Source organism: Alternaria postmessia (assembly GCF_024291825.1).
Source record: "Alternaria postmessia strain BMP 2775 chromosome Unknown scaffold_121, whole genome shotgun sequence".
Taxonomy (NCBI): Eukaryota; Fungi; Ascomycota; class Dothideomycetes; order Pleosporales; family Pleosporaceae; genus Alternaria; species Alternaria postmessia.
In genome coordinates this window covers 42,415-61,468 of record NW_026260194.1, presented here as the reverse complement: position 1 = coordinate 61,468, position 19,054 = coordinate 42,415, and the positions used below count along the sequence as shown (strand labels likewise).

General features: G+C 51.8%; 7 protein-coding genes and 1 non-coding gene across 8 annotated transcripts; 3 read left to right on the top strand and 5 right to left on the bottom strand.

The window, feature by feature from the left end:
• Window positions 1-266: 266 nt before the first annotated feature.
• J4E82_010363 (uncharacterized protein) lies at window positions 267-5,228 on the bottom strand (the record flags this gene model as incomplete). Its single annotated transcript, XM_051736577.1, has 7 exons — window positions 267-638; window positions 726-1,511; window positions 2,029-2,921; window positions 2,968-3,367; window positions 3,448-3,487; window positions 3,542-5,114; window positions 5,225-5,228. 7 exons carry the CDS (start codon window positions 5,226-5,228, stop codon window positions 267-269), a joined length of 4,068 nt encoding a protein of 1,355 aa, XP_051583678.1.
• Window positions 5,229-6,045: 817 nt separating this feature from the next.
• Window positions 6,046-6,906, top strand: J4E82_010362 (uncharacterized protein; the record flags this gene model as incomplete). The annotated part of the gene is made up of 1 exon (XM_051736576.1): window positions 6,046-6,906. One exon carries the CDS (start codon window positions 6,046-6,048, stop codon window positions 6,904-6,906), a length of 861 nt encoding a protein of 286 aa, XP_051583677.1.
• Window positions 6,907-8,525: 1,619 nt separating this feature from the next.
• J4E82_010361 (uncharacterized protein) lies at window positions 8,526-11,147 on the top strand (the record flags this gene model as incomplete). Its single annotated transcript, XM_051736575.1, has 5 exons — window positions 8,526-8,548; window positions 8,765-8,864; window positions 8,920-9,763; window positions 9,942-10,694; window positions 10,774-11,147. The coding sequence occupies 5 exons, from the start codon at window positions 8,526-8,528 to the stop codon at window positions 11,145-11,147; spliced, it is 2,094 nt and encodes a 697-aa protein (XP_051583676.1).
• A 458-nt stretch (window positions 11,148-11,605) lies between these two features.
• On the bottom strand, window positions 11,606-11,686 carry J4E82_010360. The gene has a single exon. It is a non-coding gene; the product is annotated as a tRNA-Ser (tRNA).
• A 563-nt stretch (window positions 11,687-12,249) lies between these two features.
• J4E82_010359 (uncharacterized protein) lies at window positions 12,250-13,823 on the bottom strand (the record flags this gene model as incomplete). The annotated part of the gene is made up of 3 exons (XM_051736574.1): window positions 12,250-13,559; window positions 13,683-13,764; window positions 13,818-13,823. The coding sequence occupies 3 exons, from the start codon at window positions 13,821-13,823 to the stop codon at window positions 12,250-12,252; spliced, it is 1,398 nt and encodes a 465-aa protein (XP_051583675.1).
• Window positions 13,824-14,103: 280 nt separating this feature from the next.
• J4E82_010358 (uncharacterized protein) lies at window positions 14,104-15,141 on the top strand (the record flags this gene model as incomplete). Its single annotated transcript, XM_051736573.1, has 2 exons — window positions 14,104-14,449; window positions 14,516-15,141. 2 exons carry the CDS (start codon window positions 14,104-14,106, stop codon window positions 15,139-15,141), a joined length of 972 nt encoding a protein of 323 aa, XP_051583674.1.
• A 203-nt stretch (window positions 15,142-15,344) lies between these two features.
• J4E82_010357 (uncharacterized protein) lies at window positions 15,345-16,124 on the bottom strand (the record flags this gene model as incomplete). Its single annotated transcript, XM_051736572.1, has 1 exon — window positions 15,345-16,124. One exon carries the CDS (start codon window positions 16,122-16,124, stop codon window positions 15,345-15,347), a length of 780 nt encoding a protein of 259 aa, XP_051583673.1.
• A 511-nt stretch (window positions 16,125-16,635) lies between these two features.
• On the bottom strand, window positions 16,636-18,459 carry J4E82_010356 (uncharacterized protein; the record flags this gene model as incomplete). Its single annotated transcript, XM_051736571.1, has 1 exon — window positions 16,636-18,459. One exon carries the CDS (start codon window positions 18,457-18,459, stop codon window positions 16,636-16,638), a length of 1,824 nt encoding a protein of 607 aa, XP_051583672.1.
• Between the last annotated feature and the right edge of the window lie 595 nt (window positions 18,460-19,054).

Sequence of the window (19,054 nt, the reverse complement as noted above, 5' to 3'; positions counted from 1 at the left end):
GAAAGTGCTGTCTGTACATTCTTAGCCCTCCACCGCTCTTTCACTTCTTGTGTTGTCTGCACGATGGTATCGTACAGCTTATCGCCACTATATGCTAGAAACACTGCAGCGAAGACAATGCCTGCCGTCACTGGGATGGCTATAGCCCAGAAAAAGGCCTGTGTGCTATCAGTGTTGCGAATGTCAGACATGTTCATCCCGAAAAAGCTTGTAACAAATGAGCTCGGATAAGTTAGCCTGCGTCGATATGCCATGATAAAATGCACTTACAGGGGGAGGAAGATGGTGGTGATCATAGTGAACACCAAGATAGCTTTGCCATGGTCTTCCTCGAGAATCTCCACACTCTGCTTCAGTTGCTCTCGAAGGTATTGGGTCCGATTCTCGAGAGCTTTGAGCTCCACAGCTTTGACTTGTAAGAGTTTGAGACTGTCATTGATACACTCCGACTCCGGTAGGTAAAGACTGTCGCGATCGAGCGGAGGTTTGATATATGTTTGTGGGTCGAGAACTTGTAGTAAGGAATCGAAAGCCTTCTGTTGCCAAGAGTTCACGAGCTGAACTACAGTGAGCTCTTCCTGGAGTTTGTGGATGGTTCTGAGAAGACGTTTGCGAGGGAACTGGTTGATTTGGTATTGCTAAAGCGTTGGTGTTAGCCAAATCAACTCCATAGGTGTTAGAGATGATCAGGTCGGCAGTTGTCAATTAGGGCATGCTTTACTTACCAATTTCGAAGTATACTCCTGATAGAGCTGATTGATATCCATCTCTACGCCATCTAAAGGACTTCTTTTTCCAATATTCTGGAGCAGGACTGAGACCAGCAACTCCGGTCCTGCATTTCCCGTACTGCCCATACTGCCCATGATGTCTTCGCCTACTGTAAGAATCAAGGCCTTTTCAGCTTTGGTCATAGAGGCTCGGCCAGACTCTGCCAGCTTGCCTGTTTTCTCGAGTGCGGTTTGTAAAGAAGGGGTCTCCAAATCGTCAATTGCTTGACCGAAAGTATTCTTCCATGTGTCTGCTTCGTTTCTTACAGCAACGACAGATGATGTAGCTTGCATCAAGAGAAATGCTGTATCTTCGAAACAATCAATCAATCCATCAGGTAGTTGATATTGCCGGCGGTCTTTTCCTTTGTCCTCAGCAATCCCTAGATATAGCTTTTCGCCTCGTATGACCAACTCTTCAAGGTGTTCTATGCATATTTGCAGTAGCTGTAGTTGCTGCTTGCTGACTCGCTCGTTGCGAACAGCGATTTCGGTACGCACAAAATGACTACTCACTGTTCGTTTATCTCTCAACGAGCTGTTACTATAGTGAAATTGATTGAGGTGATTCATAGCGTCTTGTTGCGACTTGTACGGTCGTCCATTTTGGCACTCGAAACAAGATTCGATTGGTTCAATTGGCCTCCCGATCTTATGAGTCTGTGTAAAACTCTCTTCGAGAGGACGTATGAGATAAATAGGACTCCCATTCTGTTTTTCCTGGAAGAAAAGTGTCGCGTACTATTCGCTTCGTTAGTATAGATGTGCCTTGCACTAGAATAAAGACGATATGTTATAAAAGATGACTGGGCGTTACATAATGGCGGAATGAGCAGCGATTGAATAATGGAAGGATTGGAAGTATCGTAGATGCTTTACGTACATGATTGAGCTGTGCCATTGAGCCCCAGATCTTGTGACACACCGAGTGTGAATAATTACACGGAACGTAGAGTCCAACAAAACGTTTCAAGTGTGCAAATAGATCATGAATCGCAGTTTGAACTACGCTTCTCTGAGCTTGAAGGACCGGATCCTCGGGCAATTGGTTGTTCGACGTTGTTCCAACGGACAACAATACCTGCGTCGTAACAACCCATGGCCCGACTCGGCCTGGAGTTGACAATAAGTGCTCTAGATCAGAAATTGTGAGTTCTCTGGAAGACGTGTAAGAACGCTCATCTCTCTGACAGAGACTTTGTTCGATCTCTTGCATCATCGCATGTAGATACTCAGCTGCTACACGCTCTACATTGACCCTCTGGTCTATCCCCGCGTCGATCAATACCCAGGTCAAGAACGGCTTGACGATCTCGAGTGTTCCCTTTGCAAATCCAGTTGCTTTTGCAGTATTTGTGTCTTGAATGCCTTTGAAAAGAGTCATAGCAATCTTGACCACATCGCCAAGATTTTCCAGCTCTTTCTGTAATGATGAGTCCTCAATACCGAGTGCTTTAAGTATAGCATCGCGGTACGTGAGGTTTGATGAGAACTCTCTGCTCTCTGACTCAAGATCGCACATTTCGCGTAGTAGTCCCGCACGAGCTACACCGTCCTGCAACCGCTCTAAAATCCTACCTTCGCGCCTTTGCGCTCTCTGCGGGGCGCGACTCCATATCCCGAGTATACGAGAGATCTCCAATTTGAACCTTGCCAGGTACTCAGTAGTCATTTGAGGCTCCTTCAACGAATTCAGTACCGCAAGAATAGATTCTTCTACTTCACTGGCTTCTTCTATCGTGAGTGATAAGCCCTCGGATTGCGCTTTGTGAAAGTCGTTGGCAGGACTGGTAGTGTCAAGGGACGCGGGATCTGCATCGACGTGGGGACCTCCTAGAGTGGATGGGGGCATTCTGATGGGCTTCGCGACATTGAAAGAGTTGTTCTGAGTTAATATGCGATCCCGATCATTCAGATCATCAGCTGCAACATGTGGCTGTGGTATCGTTCCATCTGTCGTTTCGTGAGGTGTGGTAGCATCGACATTCTGCAATGGGGAATCGAAAGTGTTCGTCATGCTCGAAGCATCAGAATCATCGTCCTCGATCGGGTATTCCTCAACAAGTGGTAATTTCTTCTTGTGGTTCGAGAGCGAAACCGCTGGTTTCGTAATGTCATTACTATCGAGCTCAGCGCACGATATTACAATATCTAACAGAATTAGACTGTAAAACAAAGACAGCAGTTGGATTCTTACCAGAGTTGAGAATCACGATCCAACATTGCGGAACGTAAAGAACCCGATCTGACGCTGCGGGCTGATCACTACAAAAGCTTGGAGGTTCCTCACGGAATGCAGTCGATTCGTATGGATAGAGTGTTTGCAGTATACTTCTGGTCGGGTGGCCAAGCACAGGCGGATGAACGGTCCGCTTGCGCATATCTACCGAGAGGTACGGAAAGCACATAAAGGTCGCAGACGGCTGCATGACTTCGGCGTCACCAGGAGAATTGCCATCGCACCGGAGCACTGTACCAGGTTCGATGAGATACCCATCGAACAGCTGCTTTTGATGTTTAGCTTGGACCTGTTCGAGAAGGGTCAGCAATACGAATTTTGTTTTGCCATTGATTCCCGGAGCACTCAAGCAAGCGTCCTGTAATAGATGTTAGCTCTTCTGTTGCCCTTGTCTTTGCCCTTTTGCACAACATCGAACGAGAGCGTAGGTCAACAAACCTCAAATTCTGTGAGGTTCAAGCGATTTGTCTGCAGGTGCCTGCGATATCGAGTTAGTGATGATCGTCGCTAGGTTTGAGCACCAGTCGCTTACAGCCACTGCATTTGATAATCGCCATCTTTCTTGGTAGAAGACGGCCCTTCGTTGCAGTAAAGCTCCATCGAATACGAGCCATCCCTTCGTCTTAAACGTTTTGCGCTGACAACCTTGTTGACATCCATGCTTCTATTTCCAACAGAAGTCCTATGGTCAGGCCACTTCATTTGTGATGGCATTGAAAACTGCGAGTAGAAAGCGGTATGGCTGTTCTGGACCGTGACCGGGATGACCAAATTATTTGGATTGATATGCGTTGCGGGTCTGACAATATGTTCACTAGCAAGGTCGATTGTCGGTGCTCGTTGCGAGAAAGACTCATGAATTGCGGCGTCCTTCGACATCCACTGTGCATCTTCGATGGCTAGATACGGCACATGACTCCTGTTGGCATCTTCTTCAATGATGTGTTCTGGGTTGACTTCATCCAGAGGCTTATCCTGGCCCCTATGGCGTGTAGAAGCCAGGATTGACGCAGAATCCACAATAGGGTAGAGTGGATGATCTTGTGATCCGCAATGAGAAGCGACGGATTGGCCAACAGAAGCGGCATCTTCGATTATAGGCTTGGATAGAGCTGTGGGAGTTGAATCTCGCTCAACGAATTGATTCTTCTTTCTCTTTATCTTTTTGTTTTTCTTAGATGCGCCCCATATCGAACTCGAACCCCAGTCAGAGCTCTTCTCCCCATCTGGTGGCGAGGAAGGCTCCGGTTCTGGTGGCGGTGGCGACTCTTTAACAACCGGTTCAGCGACATTCTCATCCCAGATATCATTGCCATCACGAGACAATGAAATCGGGCCCTCATACGATAAGCTTCCCGACACAGCATAATCAGACTGCTTATCTCCTTTGAGTGTGTTTTCATTCATCAATGTGGATTTCTTCCTCGTCGACTTAGTCCGCTGTTTGCCAGTTGTTGCGGTCTCACTAGAAAACGTGACGCTCCTAGTTCTGGGGTTTCCGTTACGGGTGATCGTTGTCTCAAGCCCTATTCGGTCGTCAAGGTGAGCCACGTTAGACTGTTCTCCATCACGGGGATTTTGCTGCGCTGGACCGTTTTGAGTTATTAGATTCGGAATCTTGTATGGTCCAGGTAAAGCATAGAACCACGGATAGGTCGGTGGGTAGACTGGTGGATAGGCTGGTGGGTAGGCTGGTGGGTAGGCCGGCGGATAGATTGATGGATAAGATGGCGGATATGGCCAGAAAGACTGCGCATATGGCTGGTAGAACGCAGAAGAATATGGGTATGAATAACCTGGTGCAGTCACCTTGTTTTTCGCAGCCTCGCTTTGTCGGTCGAATGAAGGTTCTGCGCCTGGGATACTCGAAGCTTTCGTTCGCCTCTTCGTAGAAGGATGAGTATTTCGCACATCCAATCGACCCTTCCAGACCACCTCGTCCTCAGAGGAGTCAATGTGATCTTCAACACGAGGCCTCACGGCCGATGACGTTGGTGTTTCAATCTCTGCTTGAGCCTCACCATCGTCAGCATCGACTTGGTCGACATTGACATCTGAGTCGCTGTGCATCTTTCGATCCGCCGTACTGTCGTGTTTCCTCCAGTCTTCAAATCATAGGCTCAAAACACGTAACGCAACGACGCGTCGTCCACCGCAAAGTCAGATAATTGCAAGACAACCCCGCTCCGCACAGAAGTCAGATGCGATAATGAACGCATGTTGGGCGGTCTGCAGCACCAACAGGGCACCGTATGGCTTACACTGACTGATCCTACATGCGCTGTGCATATGGCGGCCAATTACGCGAGAATGGCAGAATGCGCAAAGCCCGCATGCACAGCTGATGCGATAGGAATGGCAATGGTCATGATACGAGAGTGTCCTGCTGCAAGCGAGGCACGCGGTTGACTGATGCCCCAAATCCTCACCAAAATAAGCTAGCTGCGATGCATGCCCTCTCTCTCTTGCTTCGTTACACAGCAATACTAATAGCAGTTTAGAAAGACAGTAGCTAGGAAAACAGACGTAGTAATTCTCTATAGATCTACTAACTTAGAATTCTAATTACTTTGTTTTATTGCGCTGCCCTAAGCCTGTGCAAAGCAGAGGTTTTGTAGTCGGCGTTTTTTAGTCAACCGCGGGCGAGGATAGCTGCTGCAGCCGGCTGGTGTGAAGCGGCTTGATCCGCCCCACCACTGTTCCCTGTCGAACCACGCGCCCTCATCCTTCTGTACCCACAACAAAGAAGACTGCAAAGTCCTGAGAGCTCCACTCTCTTTTTGTCGCTATAGACAACATGGCAAAGAAGCAGCAAGTGATGCACAGGTCTAGCACAATGACGGCTGAAGCTAAGTACCCCCTCCGCAATCGCCGTAGATCTCTTCCGTATCGGCCAAATGCGATGACTCCACGTGCGTGCACTATCTTTTCACATATCAACACGAAAGATCTCGTATGACTATACTTTGGTATTAAAGCGCGTCGTTGTTCCTACACTCAAGCTAGTTACCACTGCACCGGGTAGACCACTTCACCATGGCTCCATTACAGCAATGTCTGGACCATCTAATCCTCTTCGTCCCTGCCAACCCGACCACGCAACTACCCGAAGTACCACCGTTTTTCTCAGACAACTTCACACTTACTCCGGGAGGCTTCCACGCCGATGGCGCCACATCGAACGTCTTGATACTTCTCGCGGACGGATGCTACATCGAGCTCATCTCCTTTATCAATCCGTCCCTCGCACGCGACCATTGGTGGGGTCCAGACGCCGACTTCGTAGGGTGGAAAGACTGGTGCCTGACAAACTCTCTTACACCTGAGAAGAACCGCACATGGATGATAGAGAGTTATTCAGAGCCGATCAAAGGCGGACGGAAAAGAGCTGATGGTGTTGATGTAGCGTGGGCTGTCACCTTTCCCAAAGGAGAGAAGGGAGGTCAGGGGATCAGAGGCAAGGTGCCGTTCTTCTGCCACGATGTCACGCCGCGTAGTGTTCGTGTGCCGCTGGACAAGGCAAGGACTGCACATCCGTGTGGCGCGCAGGGGGTCAGACAATTCAGCATCATTGTGCAGGATCAGGCTATGCTCAACGAGACAAAGACTGTGTATGAAAGCATCATCGGTTATGCTGGGAGAGAAGACTATGGGGAAATCAGCTTCTTGCTTGGACGCGTGCAGCAAGTTGAGAAGCTCAAGGGTGGCGCGGAAATTGTGCTACGCTTGCCGAAGAACGAGGAAGAGCGGAAGCGCATCGCAGAATGGGGATTTTGGTATGGAGATGTCGTTCTCGCGACAGATGCGAAGGCTGGAAAGGCGGGAGGTACCCGGGAGAGACTGGATGGTGGAGAAGGACAGAGTGACGTTGGCGGGATTTGGCTGGAGTATGTCTGAGCGAGGGGAAGAAGCCAATGAGCGTATTCATACGAGAATCGCGATCGTTCCTAGGCCGAATCGTTTTGTGCCAAAATCAATTTCTCATATCGAAAACATGCCTTTCTCCCAAGAATTCCATCCCATTCGTTGCTCTTTCGTGGCCACGCTAGTGAGACCCTGTATCAACGCAACACAAACAACACTCACCTCGCAATTGCGACATTACATATTCGATGGCCAAAAGAACAAGGCAGGTAGGTCATTCTCGTACGAAACGCTAGTAAAGCAGCAACCAATGTCGCGTGTCTGCAACACACACGTGCACACGGACACCTCACCCGCATGATCTTGACAGGATTCGCTGTAAGATACCCTTGACCGCCAGCTCGTTGCTTTTGCTCAAAACTCGTTCCGACTCACGTGTTGAGTTTATCCATTAGTTTTTCTTTTCTTTTCTTTTCGCTCTTCTTTCACCACATCGGGAGATGAGGATTGATCCCACTCCTTGCGCGATGCGCACCCTCGAGTTTCTGGTTCCAACTGCCGATAATCGTGCAGGGCTTTGCACAGCCGTGCCGCTTCCTCGCCGCTCGAGAGTGACAGTCGTTCCTCGCTCCTATGTGAGTCTGTGGTATCTGACTTTCTAGAAAAAGAGCCTCGACAATGCCTCAGCGATGCCTCGTAACGCGACGTCCATTGGAGTGTTCCACCATCTCACAGAGGTAGGAATAGTGTTGAGGTGGTGAGCATTTTCGCTTACGTCCCCGTCTCGCTCAGTCTAGAGTGGGAACAGTAATATTAACGACACGAAGACGGCGTGCTTAGGCGAACTTTGGGAGAAACGATCCAGAAAGCTCGGTAAAGTACGGTGAAGGGTCTCTCGAATCGAGCTACGTACTCGAGCAGTAACTGACTAGCGTTGACCAATCACCAGCGCGTGGTGATTGCAGTGCTAGCGTCACGAGCAAGAGGATGTGCCAAACCGCATCGAAATCTCCCAACGGCAGGGCTGAATGCCATGCCGGGCACCGATGGAACATGACCGCATTTGCGAAGGCGCCTAGTGGCGCATTGTGCGACTCCAGATGCGATGCGGCAGAACGGCAGAGGGGACAACGGCAGAGGGGCCCGACGACTAGCGCGTGCGGATCTTGGAGTTTGCAGGTCGACGAAGCTCCTTGATAACCACAGCAAGAAGCCATGATTGCCATGTACATGGCGACAAGTCGTAGCGCAACGCTGTCATGACCCCTTGTAATAGCGGCGCAAGCTTGAGACCTTAGGGCAGAGGCGCGGGCAAGCTCAGCATTGGCTATACGGTCTTCTGCACCGAGACCAATCACCTCAATTGTCCTCCCGCCAAGCCGCAGTGTTCGTCCCCAATCTCTTATTTCTCATGACGCAGGCTGTTCATTTGCATTAATCACGATCCGAGATGCGTTGAGATGATTCTTATTTCCTTACCACGCAGCGTGAGTTTCCGCGAGCGGCCCGATGCAAGACGACAGGCGAACTGGTCCCCCGACAGCTGGTCCCTATGGGTCGCAGTTCAAGGTTGCCATTCCACGCTTGCCAGCCCGACGCGCCCCGCCGCCCACAACTCCCAAGTCTCGACATAGAGATAGGGTACAACGAGCATGTCGAAATTGCCACAAAAGGAGTGGGTTTTCAACAGCTATGCCCAAGTCACGCGCGCCTGATCACTGTCTGACACAAGTACGCTAGAGATCAAATGTAGTGGCGGCCTTCCCCGTTGCAATTATTGCGAAAAGACAGGCAAGACATGTCTTTACGAGCGCCCCCGGAAAGATCGTCTAGCAACGTCAGTCTTCTTGTCTTTGCTGCACAGTCCCGCGTTTGACCTTTTTTTCTGCAGTGCCAAAGATCGCAACCAGGCCCTCGTATCTGTCTTGAAAGACCTCAGTCTGCGCGTCAGCGACGAGGACAGGCGCAGAATCGAAGATGCCCTCCAGGATGTAAGTAATACACCTAACTAGCCATGGATCGCAACGTGTAATTAATACCGCCAAGTCAGATGACGAGATCGAGTCTCCCGTTTCCATGTCCTCTTCTTCACGAGCATCGACAGCTCAACAGTACCAACAACACTCGCGCATGCACCCTTTCGCTTCGCCGTCTAGTTATGTGCCAGTCGCAGCAGAGACATCGCCCACGTCTGACCAATCACCACTCCCCCGACTGGACGACATTGTACCCGAAGAATCTGGCAGCGAAGAAGGAGGCGAGCAGCCCGATGTAATTGAAGCAGGTTTCCTGGGTCAGATATCCGAAGTGCAATGGCTGCAGATCCTCCGAAATAGAGTGCAGGCCGTCGAGACCGTCTTCGTTGGTCCAGGTGGTGACAACGCCACGCAGCTCTCTCAGCCACCTTCGCCAACTTTCGATGCATCCCCGATGTCTATTCCCGCAACTCCGCTTCAACAACAACAACAACAACAACAACAACAATCGATCTCCCTGACCAACTACTATCTTGACAACGAAGGCATCAAGCTCACAAACTGCGGGAATCCTTTTGAGCTACCGCCAGAACAAACTGCAGCGCTTCTGTTTCGATGTTATACCCAGACCGTCCAGACTTCCTTTCCCATCCTTCCCGTAACCATCGAACACCAACTGCATCAGTACTACACTTTGGTCCGCAACGGCCAGGCGATACACTGCCCGGAAAAATGGTTTGCGCTTGTGAACCTCGTCTTCGCCATAGGCGCCAAGTTTTCCCACCTCATCCAGGCCGACTGGCGAGCTGACGAGCTGGACCACGTCATCTACCTTTCGCGCGCGTTCCAATTGCTTAGCATGAATGACACCATTGTCGTCTTGTCAACCCCCGATCTCCTTACCACGCAGGCAAGTTTCTGTTGCGCTAAACTCCCATCTGACCGAATGCTGAACGCTTGCAGGCTGCGGGTCTTTTTGCGGTTTATTACATGACTGTCGGCCATGTCAATCGGTACGTATTTACAACATGTCTGGGAGTAACACCGTATGCTGACGAGTGGTCGGCAGGGCCTGGGTAATGGTAGGCATAGCGATGCGAGCAGCCTTTTCGCTCGGACTGCACGTCCAACAACACGACGACCAGACCGTCTCGGCCGCCCGAAGGCAAAGTATGATATGCACCTGGTGGAGTCTACATTCCCTAGAGAGCCTGCTCAGTTCCATCACGGGCCGACCGAGTATCATACCCAACGAAGACATTACGACGCCTCTCCCCGGCGTCCTTGCTTCTTCTTCGGATCAACACCAACAACAACAACCACAACAAACGCAACAACGCGCCGCGACCGGCACAATTAATCTCGATTTCCTAGACGCCGATACAAACTTGAATCTGCTGACGCAGCAAATCATCTCCAACCTATACACGCAGCGTAGATCAGCGCCGTCCTGGGACTACCTACAGCAAGCGACCGTCTCGCTCGTCGGCGACCTCGACAAGTGGGCCGTCGACCACCTTCCCGAGCTGCGTAGTTCTCAGGAATGGAATAATAATAATCCCGCTTCTTACAGGCAGCAACAGCAGCAGCAGCAGCAGCAGCAGCAGCGCGAAGGATTCCTGCTCAAGCTTCAGTACTACCGATTGAAGATACTATCTACGCGCCCCTCACTCCGTCGCGTCGAACGCTGTTTTGAAGCCGGGACTGACGATTTCAATTCGCTCGATCAATCCGTGGCGGATACGTGTGTGCGAGCGGCACAGGACGTTGCCTCGCTACTAGTATCGGAGCCGCACGTCAAGAGTCTGTATGAGAAAGGGCCGTGGTGGACAATCGTCCATAACAGTAAGTTGGAAATCACCTTTTTAAATGTTGCTACATGCCTCACTAAAGCAGCCTTGTTTTTCTTACTCCTTCACAACAGTCATGCAAGCACTCGCCGTCCTCATGATCGCCATCTCAGTCCCCGACCACTTCCGCGACGCCCTCGCCCCTTCCATCCAAGCCGTCCGCCAACTCGTCTCGTTACTCCGCGCCATGTGCGACACCAACGCGCTCGCGGCGCGCGCCTACCATTTCATCTATTCGATCGTCAAGACGAGCGAGCCGTTGGTCTGGGCTGACATCGCCGATGCGTTTCCCGATGAGGTCATCATGGTGCTAAGGCCGCCGCCCTATGTCGCGGGTACGAAAGTCGATCACAAGTATTTGCCGTGGCCTGATAATGATCAGCCGACTGAGAAGCTATTTCTGTATGAGTTGGATGGGTGGGGGAATTACCATTTTCATGCGTTGTGAAGAGTTGTTTGCGCGACACGGAGGTTTTGGGGGCAATTCTAACCACGACGACTAACGACAACGCACGATATCCACACATAGCTGGTGAAAGGGAGGGAGGGAGGGGAGGGAATGCTGTCGGTTCTTTTCATTACCGCTATCAGCTACGATGTTCGGATCTTGGCAGTGATTGCTTAATTGTGCCTTTGGTTCCACATTCAGGTACCACAGCAACGAGGATGGATAAGAGCTAAACAACCTATACAAACGGCGACAACCCAGGCCTAGTAATTGAGAATCGAACACGCCTTTCGCGAATCAAGGACATAAAAACGAGAAAGCAACCAAATATTAAAACATGGAACAGGGAGAGAAGAAGGAGAAAGAAAAGAAAAGAAAGAATCTCCCGAATATAGAGCAGCAGAAGCATCTCTTCTTCCCATCCGCTCTCACTCAGCAAAAAAAGAAAAAAAAAGAGACGACGTTGGCCAGATTCGAACTGACGCTCCCGAAGGAACAAGATTTCTAGTCTTGCGCGATAACCACTCCGCCACAACGCCCCCGGTTGTTGTTATTGTTATCGAGTATCTTGTACTTTCGATGAAAAGTTGTCGAGTCGTTGCATATGTATTCCAAGATGGCGGTCTCGACATGCAAGGAGGAGGAGAAGGAGAAGGAGAAGAAGAAGAAGAAGAAGAAGAAGAAGAAGAAGAAGAAGAAGAAGAAGAAGAAGAAGAAGAAGAAGAAGAAGAAGAAGAAGAAGAAGAAGAAGAAGAATGTTTGAATATATTATCATGAACATTCGCTTGTTGTGCTGGCTGACACAACGATCGTATCGAGTTAAAACCAAGAACTCGGTTAAATGTTAGACATGGGGGGGGGAGTTACGCAAGTAAACCAAAAATGGTAATGGTTTGGGAGAAGAAGAAGGGGTATTCAAGTAAGTAATAAGGAAGATACGAGCGGAACAGAGAAAGAACAAACAAGAAACATGACCATGTCATAGTTTAGTAGCAGCTCAGAACGATGAAACTGCAGTATCCACTTTTTGTGTGGTTCAGCTCTCTCTCTTTCTCTCTCTTTATCTGTCTTTATCTGTCTATCGCCTCAACTCTCCCCCTCTTCACTCTTTCAACGCCTCAATATCAACAACCTCCTTCACCGCCTCCGTCGTAAGCACAAACGGACTCTCCTCATCCACACAAACACTATCCTCAATCCGCATGCCCATCCCCCTCGCCCACTTGGGCCAGTGCTCATCATCCGGCACATAAATCCCCGGCTCAACCGTAACACACATGCCCTTTTCGAATTTCCTGCTGCGACTCAGACCAGGGCTGTCGTGTACATCCAGGCCTACATAATGACCGACGTGGTGGGGGAAAAGAGTTTGTATAGCATCTGTAGGGTTGCTCGTCATATCGAAGCCTAGATCTTTGAGCCCACTAGCGAGCGAGTTGGAAGCTGTGTGGTGGAGTTTATCTAGGGTAAAGTGCGAGTCTGTGCGGCAGAGGGAGATGCACGAGCGTTGGACGGCAAGCAACAAGCTGTAGAGATCGCGTTGGGCTGGCGAGAACTTGCCTGAGACAGGCCATGTACGCGTTATGTCTGTGACGTAGCCACCATACTGCGCTCCCGCATCCACGAGAACGAGTTCGTTGGGGTTCAGGCGCATGTCGTTGGAGACGTAGTGTATGGTGTTTGCGTTGATGCCGCCCGCAACGACGGGGACATAGGCCGGGCCATCACAATCATCCTGCTTGAACCAGTAGTCCAGGAAGGAATCTAGGTCTTTTTCCCGGGTAAACGACTGTCGCATCGCATCTGTGATGGCGCGGCCAGAGTGCTGACCCGCGTGCCTCATGTTGTTGATCTCGGCTTCTGATTTGATCAGACGGAGCTCGTTGACGAGGGGCCGGAGGGGCCGAATAGAGGCAGGCGCATCGCGAAATACGGTGTAGATGCCGCCCGTACGCGAGGGTTCTGCGCCGGACAGGTAGCGCGATAACAGGTTCTTTGAGACGCGGGACTGGGGCAGGTCGGTGTAGATTGCCTGGGCGCGGTTTACTATGTCGGGGAGGAGGCGCGGGAGGTCGTCGATGCTGCCGCTCACGTCGGCATTGAAGACATCTGTTGCGGCGTCGACGCCGGAGCGGGGGCCTTCCCAGGCTTCGACGCGCGCGTCCTTGGGCCGCACGTAGAGGTGGAAGGTGAAATCCTCGCCCTCGTGTTTCTCGATGATGGCCAGCGCATCTTGTTCCTTGAAGCCGGTTAGGTAGAGGAAATCGGGATCCTGGTGGAATTTGTAGAAGACGGCGCCGGAAGCGTATTTCAGGTCGTTCGCAGCGAATATGGCGGCCGAGTTTGGGGGGATTTCTTTGGCGAGGGCGCAGCGGCGGTGGTGGTACTCGAGGGCGGTGATGCCGGGCGTCACTGTTGGGGCGTGTTAGTAGCGGGCAAGAGTTTCTCCGGGTGGTCATCACCTTCCCCAGCCTTGAGTAGGTGTGGATGCGTTTCGTGCAGCGGTTGGCCAAATCGGAGTTCAGACGCTGGCACGGCAGAATACGTCCTCGCATTCCTCGTTGTGTTCCACGTCGTGTTCCATTGTGTCCTTGTATTCCACAGTCGTCCCTCCAACCTAACCCTAGATAACCCTGACCGCGTCGTGGGCCGGAGCAGTCTCAGGCCAACAGTCATGGTGTTTACCGGACGTCGGAGAGACCATGGCGTTTCCCGACGTCGTGGGCAGCGCTAGCTAGCGGGAATTGCAGTTAGTGGGGAAGAGAGCTGACGTCGTACCTTGCAGCTTCCCCCGCAACCACCTCCAGGCCCCCATTACTGTCACCCGAAGTGTCACAAACAACGCATACATGACACCAGTATCACCACCACCAATCTGTCCCTCTCTTCGCATACACAGTCTGCGAAGAAGACCACCGCCCTCGTCACCGTGATCCTCCCCACCCTCATCCGCAGAATGGCCACCACGGCCGCCAAACCCAGCGCCGTCCCGCCAAAAGACCTCGAAAGCTTCCAACAGCACCTCGCCAAGTCAACGCGCATCCTCGCCCTCTTGGGCGCAGGACTATCGGCCTCTTCCGGCCTGCCGACGTTCAGAGGCGCTGGCGGCTTGTGGAGGACGCATGACGCGACATCACTAGCCACGCCGGGCGCGTTCGAGCGCGACCCAGGGCTCGTGTGGCAATTCTACAGCTACAGACGACACATGGCCCTCCAAGCCAAGCCCAACCCCGCCCACTACGCCCTCGCAGAGCTAGCGAGGAAGAAGGACGCCTTCATCACGCTGAGTCAGAATGTCGACGGTAAGCATCGTTACCCCAACTCCTTCTATCGTCATGGCGTGTATAGCTAATGCGACTATCAACCAGGCCTATCGCCCCGCGCACAGCACCCACTTGAGCAGCTCAAGTTACTACACGGTTCCCTCTTCGACGTCAAGTGCTCAGATTTCTTCTGCAACTATGTCGAGAAGAATAACTATACCGATCCCATTGTCCCCGCTCTCGCCATACCCACCGCCGACGACGGCTCCTCTGCACCCCTCGACCCCACTACTACATCCGCCCGCGAACTGGACATTGCAGATGTCAACGTCGCCATTCCTGAACTGGACTACAACCACCTGCCCCACTGCCCCAAGTGTCAACGCGGCCTCCTCCGTCCTGGCGTCGTTTGGTTCGGGGAAGCCCTGCCCAAGAAGGTCATGGAGGACGTCGATGCCTTTGTGTCGGATAAGGCGGGTATCGATCTCATCATGGTCATTGGTACGAGTGCGAAGGTTTATCCCGCTGCGGGCTACGTCGACTTGGCGCGCAGTAAAGGCGCGCGCGTGGCGATTATCAATATGGATGCTAATGATGTGCCTGCGGGCGGACTGTACAACGGCGATTGGTTTTTTCAGGGCGATGCCGCGCAGATTGTGCCCGAGTTGTTGAAGGGCGTCATTGGCGAGGTTGATATGGAGAAAATGGGCGATGCTGCGGACGAGAGTTGAGGGCCGGGGGTGAAACGGTGCTTGGAGCTTGACAGGAGGCTTCTGCGTTTAAATTGTGGCTTGAGTTGTGAAGAAGGTGTTTTGAATCAGACTTGGAGCACGGGGGTTATAGCATGCAATGATCGCAGCTACACATAGGTTATTAGTATGGTAAGGCACCAAGAGCTTCAGACTATGACGCCCAAACTTCACATCCGTTGCCTTTACTTGCTCACCCGACACCATACGGGATGACTCTCCGGATCCCACTCTCTCACCCTCGTCGTCTCAAACTCACCTGACTCGTCCACACGATATACGAACCTCGGCTTCCTGATGAATCTCTTGAGGTAGCTTTCCATGAATTCATACTCCTCCATCTCAATCAAAAGCGGTAGCTGTTGATGATCCAGCTCCAAGTACAAATACCGTGTCAGGTTCCGAAGCTGCCACGACGAAAGAGCCCAGAGTCCCGGCCTGGTTGCCTTGTAATGTGTCACGTGATAGACCAGTGCATCGATATAGGCGGGAAGAGCTGGGATATGGATAGGGTGCGCGTGTGCAGCGCTTTTTCCTCGAGGGAGGGAGGAGAAGAATATCGCGTTCGGATGGGCGCTGGCAGGATTCGATACTTTTGTGTCGGGATGCACGCGGGGGCCATACCACCAACCATTGTCTCGATGCATGGCTGGGTGCCAACTATCTTCAACTAAGATGGGCGACCGGGAGTACACATCAGGAACCCGGATACTAGCGCATTCATCCACGTTGATGTGGTAGCTGTTTTCGGACCAGAGAGCCAACCATTCAAACTCGTTACCATTCTTAATGTGCACCCGCCGGAACACGACGTCGGCGTCACACTTGAAAATCGGGTCGTCGTGTCTAGCCGACGCTTCTGCTTTGGATTCTTTGACCCCCTCCCATTCTCCTGTCGCAAGGAGGTCCGAAGTGATGGCGCTCAGGGCGTCGTTCCGGATCACGATTTCGCACACGTCCGTCATGGTTCCGTTGGATCCCATCCATCGCTGTGCTGCGCATCCGACCAGTAAGAAGGGATGATTGTGCAAGACCAAGACGTTCAGAACATGGTCAAGACTGCCTTCTTGTGTTGAAACAGAACGCGGCGCAACTTCTTTGGTATACTGCTTTTTAGCAAAATCCATGGTGCTGATAAGATTGGAGGAGAGAGCGCGGGTGAAGATGGATCGTGATGGGAAGAGTGAGTGAGTTCTGCAGTGGGAATAGATATGCTTTTGTTTCAAAGGGGGGAACCGGATAGTAAGAGAGCGTTTATAAATGGCTCGTCACCCATGGGTCCACGCAATACCATGGAGAGAAGTTTACACGGGAAGAAACCTGGCTCCGCTAGCTATCATTGGCTAGCGGAACCACGGAACCTCAAGTCAACATGTGTACATCCATCACGAGACATTGTGACCGAGTGGTTGTTCGCACGTCGCATACGAGGTTCTCATGCCAGAAGGACGTCTTGGATGGGCCAACAAGTATTGCTCATTCAAGTATAAATTCATTTGCATCGTCTTCACCCCAAGTGACCTCTTCGCCGCGCATGGCGCTCTCAAAGTAGCACTGGCCTATCAAGCGGTAACGTCCACTCTGAAGACGGCGCAACACGAGCGGCACTTTGGAACCGTGGACAATGCAAATCACGTCTCCCTCGTGTGCTGTTGTATGCGCAAGTCCTAGTCTCCAATCGCGGCTGACTATCAGTTGTCTTCCCCAGGCTGCGCGGGCGTGGTCACGCAGTCTCGTCGCTCGTTTGCCCATGTCATCATCCATCTTGGAGCGATCCGTCGTCTCGGTGTCTTCTTGTTTCGCCAGGGACTCAATGGACCAGTACGTTGCAGCCAACTCGTCAATATCAGAATCCGGCAAGCCTTCGCTGCAATGCTCTCGTAGCTTCTGGTTCAGCGTGAAAGAGCCGTCGGCCAAAATGACTTTCAGAAGACGCACTATCGGCGGGGCTGTCGTATCGTTTAGCCATGTCTTCCCCAGGAGATGATGTAAACGCCGTATATTGAGGTAAGAGCAAACATCCCATCCATGGCGATTCGCGAGCGGCTCTCCACTGCCCCGGGAGAAAGGAAACGTGTGCGCCACCTCGCTGATAATCTTGCCACGCACCACCAGATGCGATGCAGGTAGACCACTGGATTTCCTAGCTTTGTGCGCCATTCCAGACGCAGAGTCGAAGTATATCCAGCTCCGAGGAAACACCATGGGTTCAGCCTCTAGTCTTCTTGACCAATCTGGCACCCAGGATGGGAGGCTCGGCCACCGACTCTCATCACCTGCTTGTCGGTGCAACATACCAAACAGGTTCAAACTCTCTGTCGCCTCACAAATTGTGCTCGTTGCTATCACAGGCACAACGCTCCAGTCCAGATCGTAGTCGGGTATCATGCGCACACGGGGATCTCTCTGTAGTCCCAAGAAGGAATAGATGATATCATGCCGACTCGTCGTCATGCACCTCGGAGCAAAGATGGACAGCGAGTGGTAGAAGCAAACTGCTGGGTTGTGCTTCTTCTTACTCCGGTATCGCGCCTGTTGTCGCAGGCGCATGATCTCATTCAGCACTAGATATCCGGGATGCTGGCGTATGCTGCTGTAGTCTGTTTGTACAAAGTAACGTTCTGCGCTTCTGTGATGGACTACAACGGCCCAGAGGTCCTCGATGGAGAAGGTGAAAGGGCCGAGGAAGCATGATGCTTTGGGAGGTAATACGGCCTCTTGCACCACCCACGCCCTGGTAAACCACGTCAGTGCTAGCAAGAACCGGACAAAGGATTGCGCATCAGGCTGTTCTAAACGGGAGGACGAAACGCGCGTATGATTTGTCTTTCGCTGAAGCTCTGGGGGTAGTCCGTCGTCGAAGTAGTATGCCAGGTATCCGGAGTGGTGCACTTCTTGTCCCAGCCAGATCATCACGCGTTGGCACTTGCTGTAGATCTCGCCCATAAGAGCAACTTGCTGATTGCGGTCCGGGATGCTAGCCTGGTCGATGCATAGCTGGTCGACCCAAAGGTAGCACGTTTGGCAATGAGGGCGAAGTCGCTCAATCGTGGTGCGTAGAGTTGGAGTGACTGCAACCGATGTACCGGAGCTGAAGTTGAAGAGGCATGATTTGATCTGCTCGCCCCACACGTAGGAGACTGTTTCGTATGCGGGTGGCGTATCCAACGATACATCTACCAGAGTAGGCGCTTCTTCACATTGAGGATCGACGTTCTTGGGTAGTTTGAGGAGCCTGATGCGACGTGCAGAAAGAGGCTTGTATGTGTAGGTAGCTGTTGCAGGTAGATGAAGCGCCATATCTCGAAGCGAGGGTCTTCGTTGTCGAAAGCCTGTACGACGACTAGCGTCGTTGACTGATGAGTGTTGTGTTAACGTCGGTGAACATACATGTAGCTGAGACTCATGACGATGCGCTACATTCTAGTTCTAGTGTACACAATATACAGGCGGCATCGCGGTGCGCTTTTCGATTTTCGGTGATCACAATCTTCGCGTGCGACGGGTGAGGATTAGCGTGTCTGTTTCAACGCCATACTCGATTGTAATGATGCGATGAGTGCAGATGATGGTTGTCTGACTGAGAATATCCTGACCTGTCTCGCCGTAAAGTTGATTGCCCCTGCTCTGCAGGCGATTCGATGCACTACTATGCACGCTTGCGCAGATGGGATGTTCGCCAGTTCGCTTGCCCCACTTGCCTAACTCGGAAAGTTGACTAAGATGTCGATTACCGTAGCATTGGCGTGAAGAGACCAGCTCTTTCCGTGGGGCTCTCTGGTCGTTGCAGCTATTCTGATGGCTAGTCTGACAATACCAGATTGAAGTTGGATAGCTGGGTGAGTGTGGACGCGACTCCGGAAGCAGCGTGTTCGCTAGCGCCTTACAACCGTCA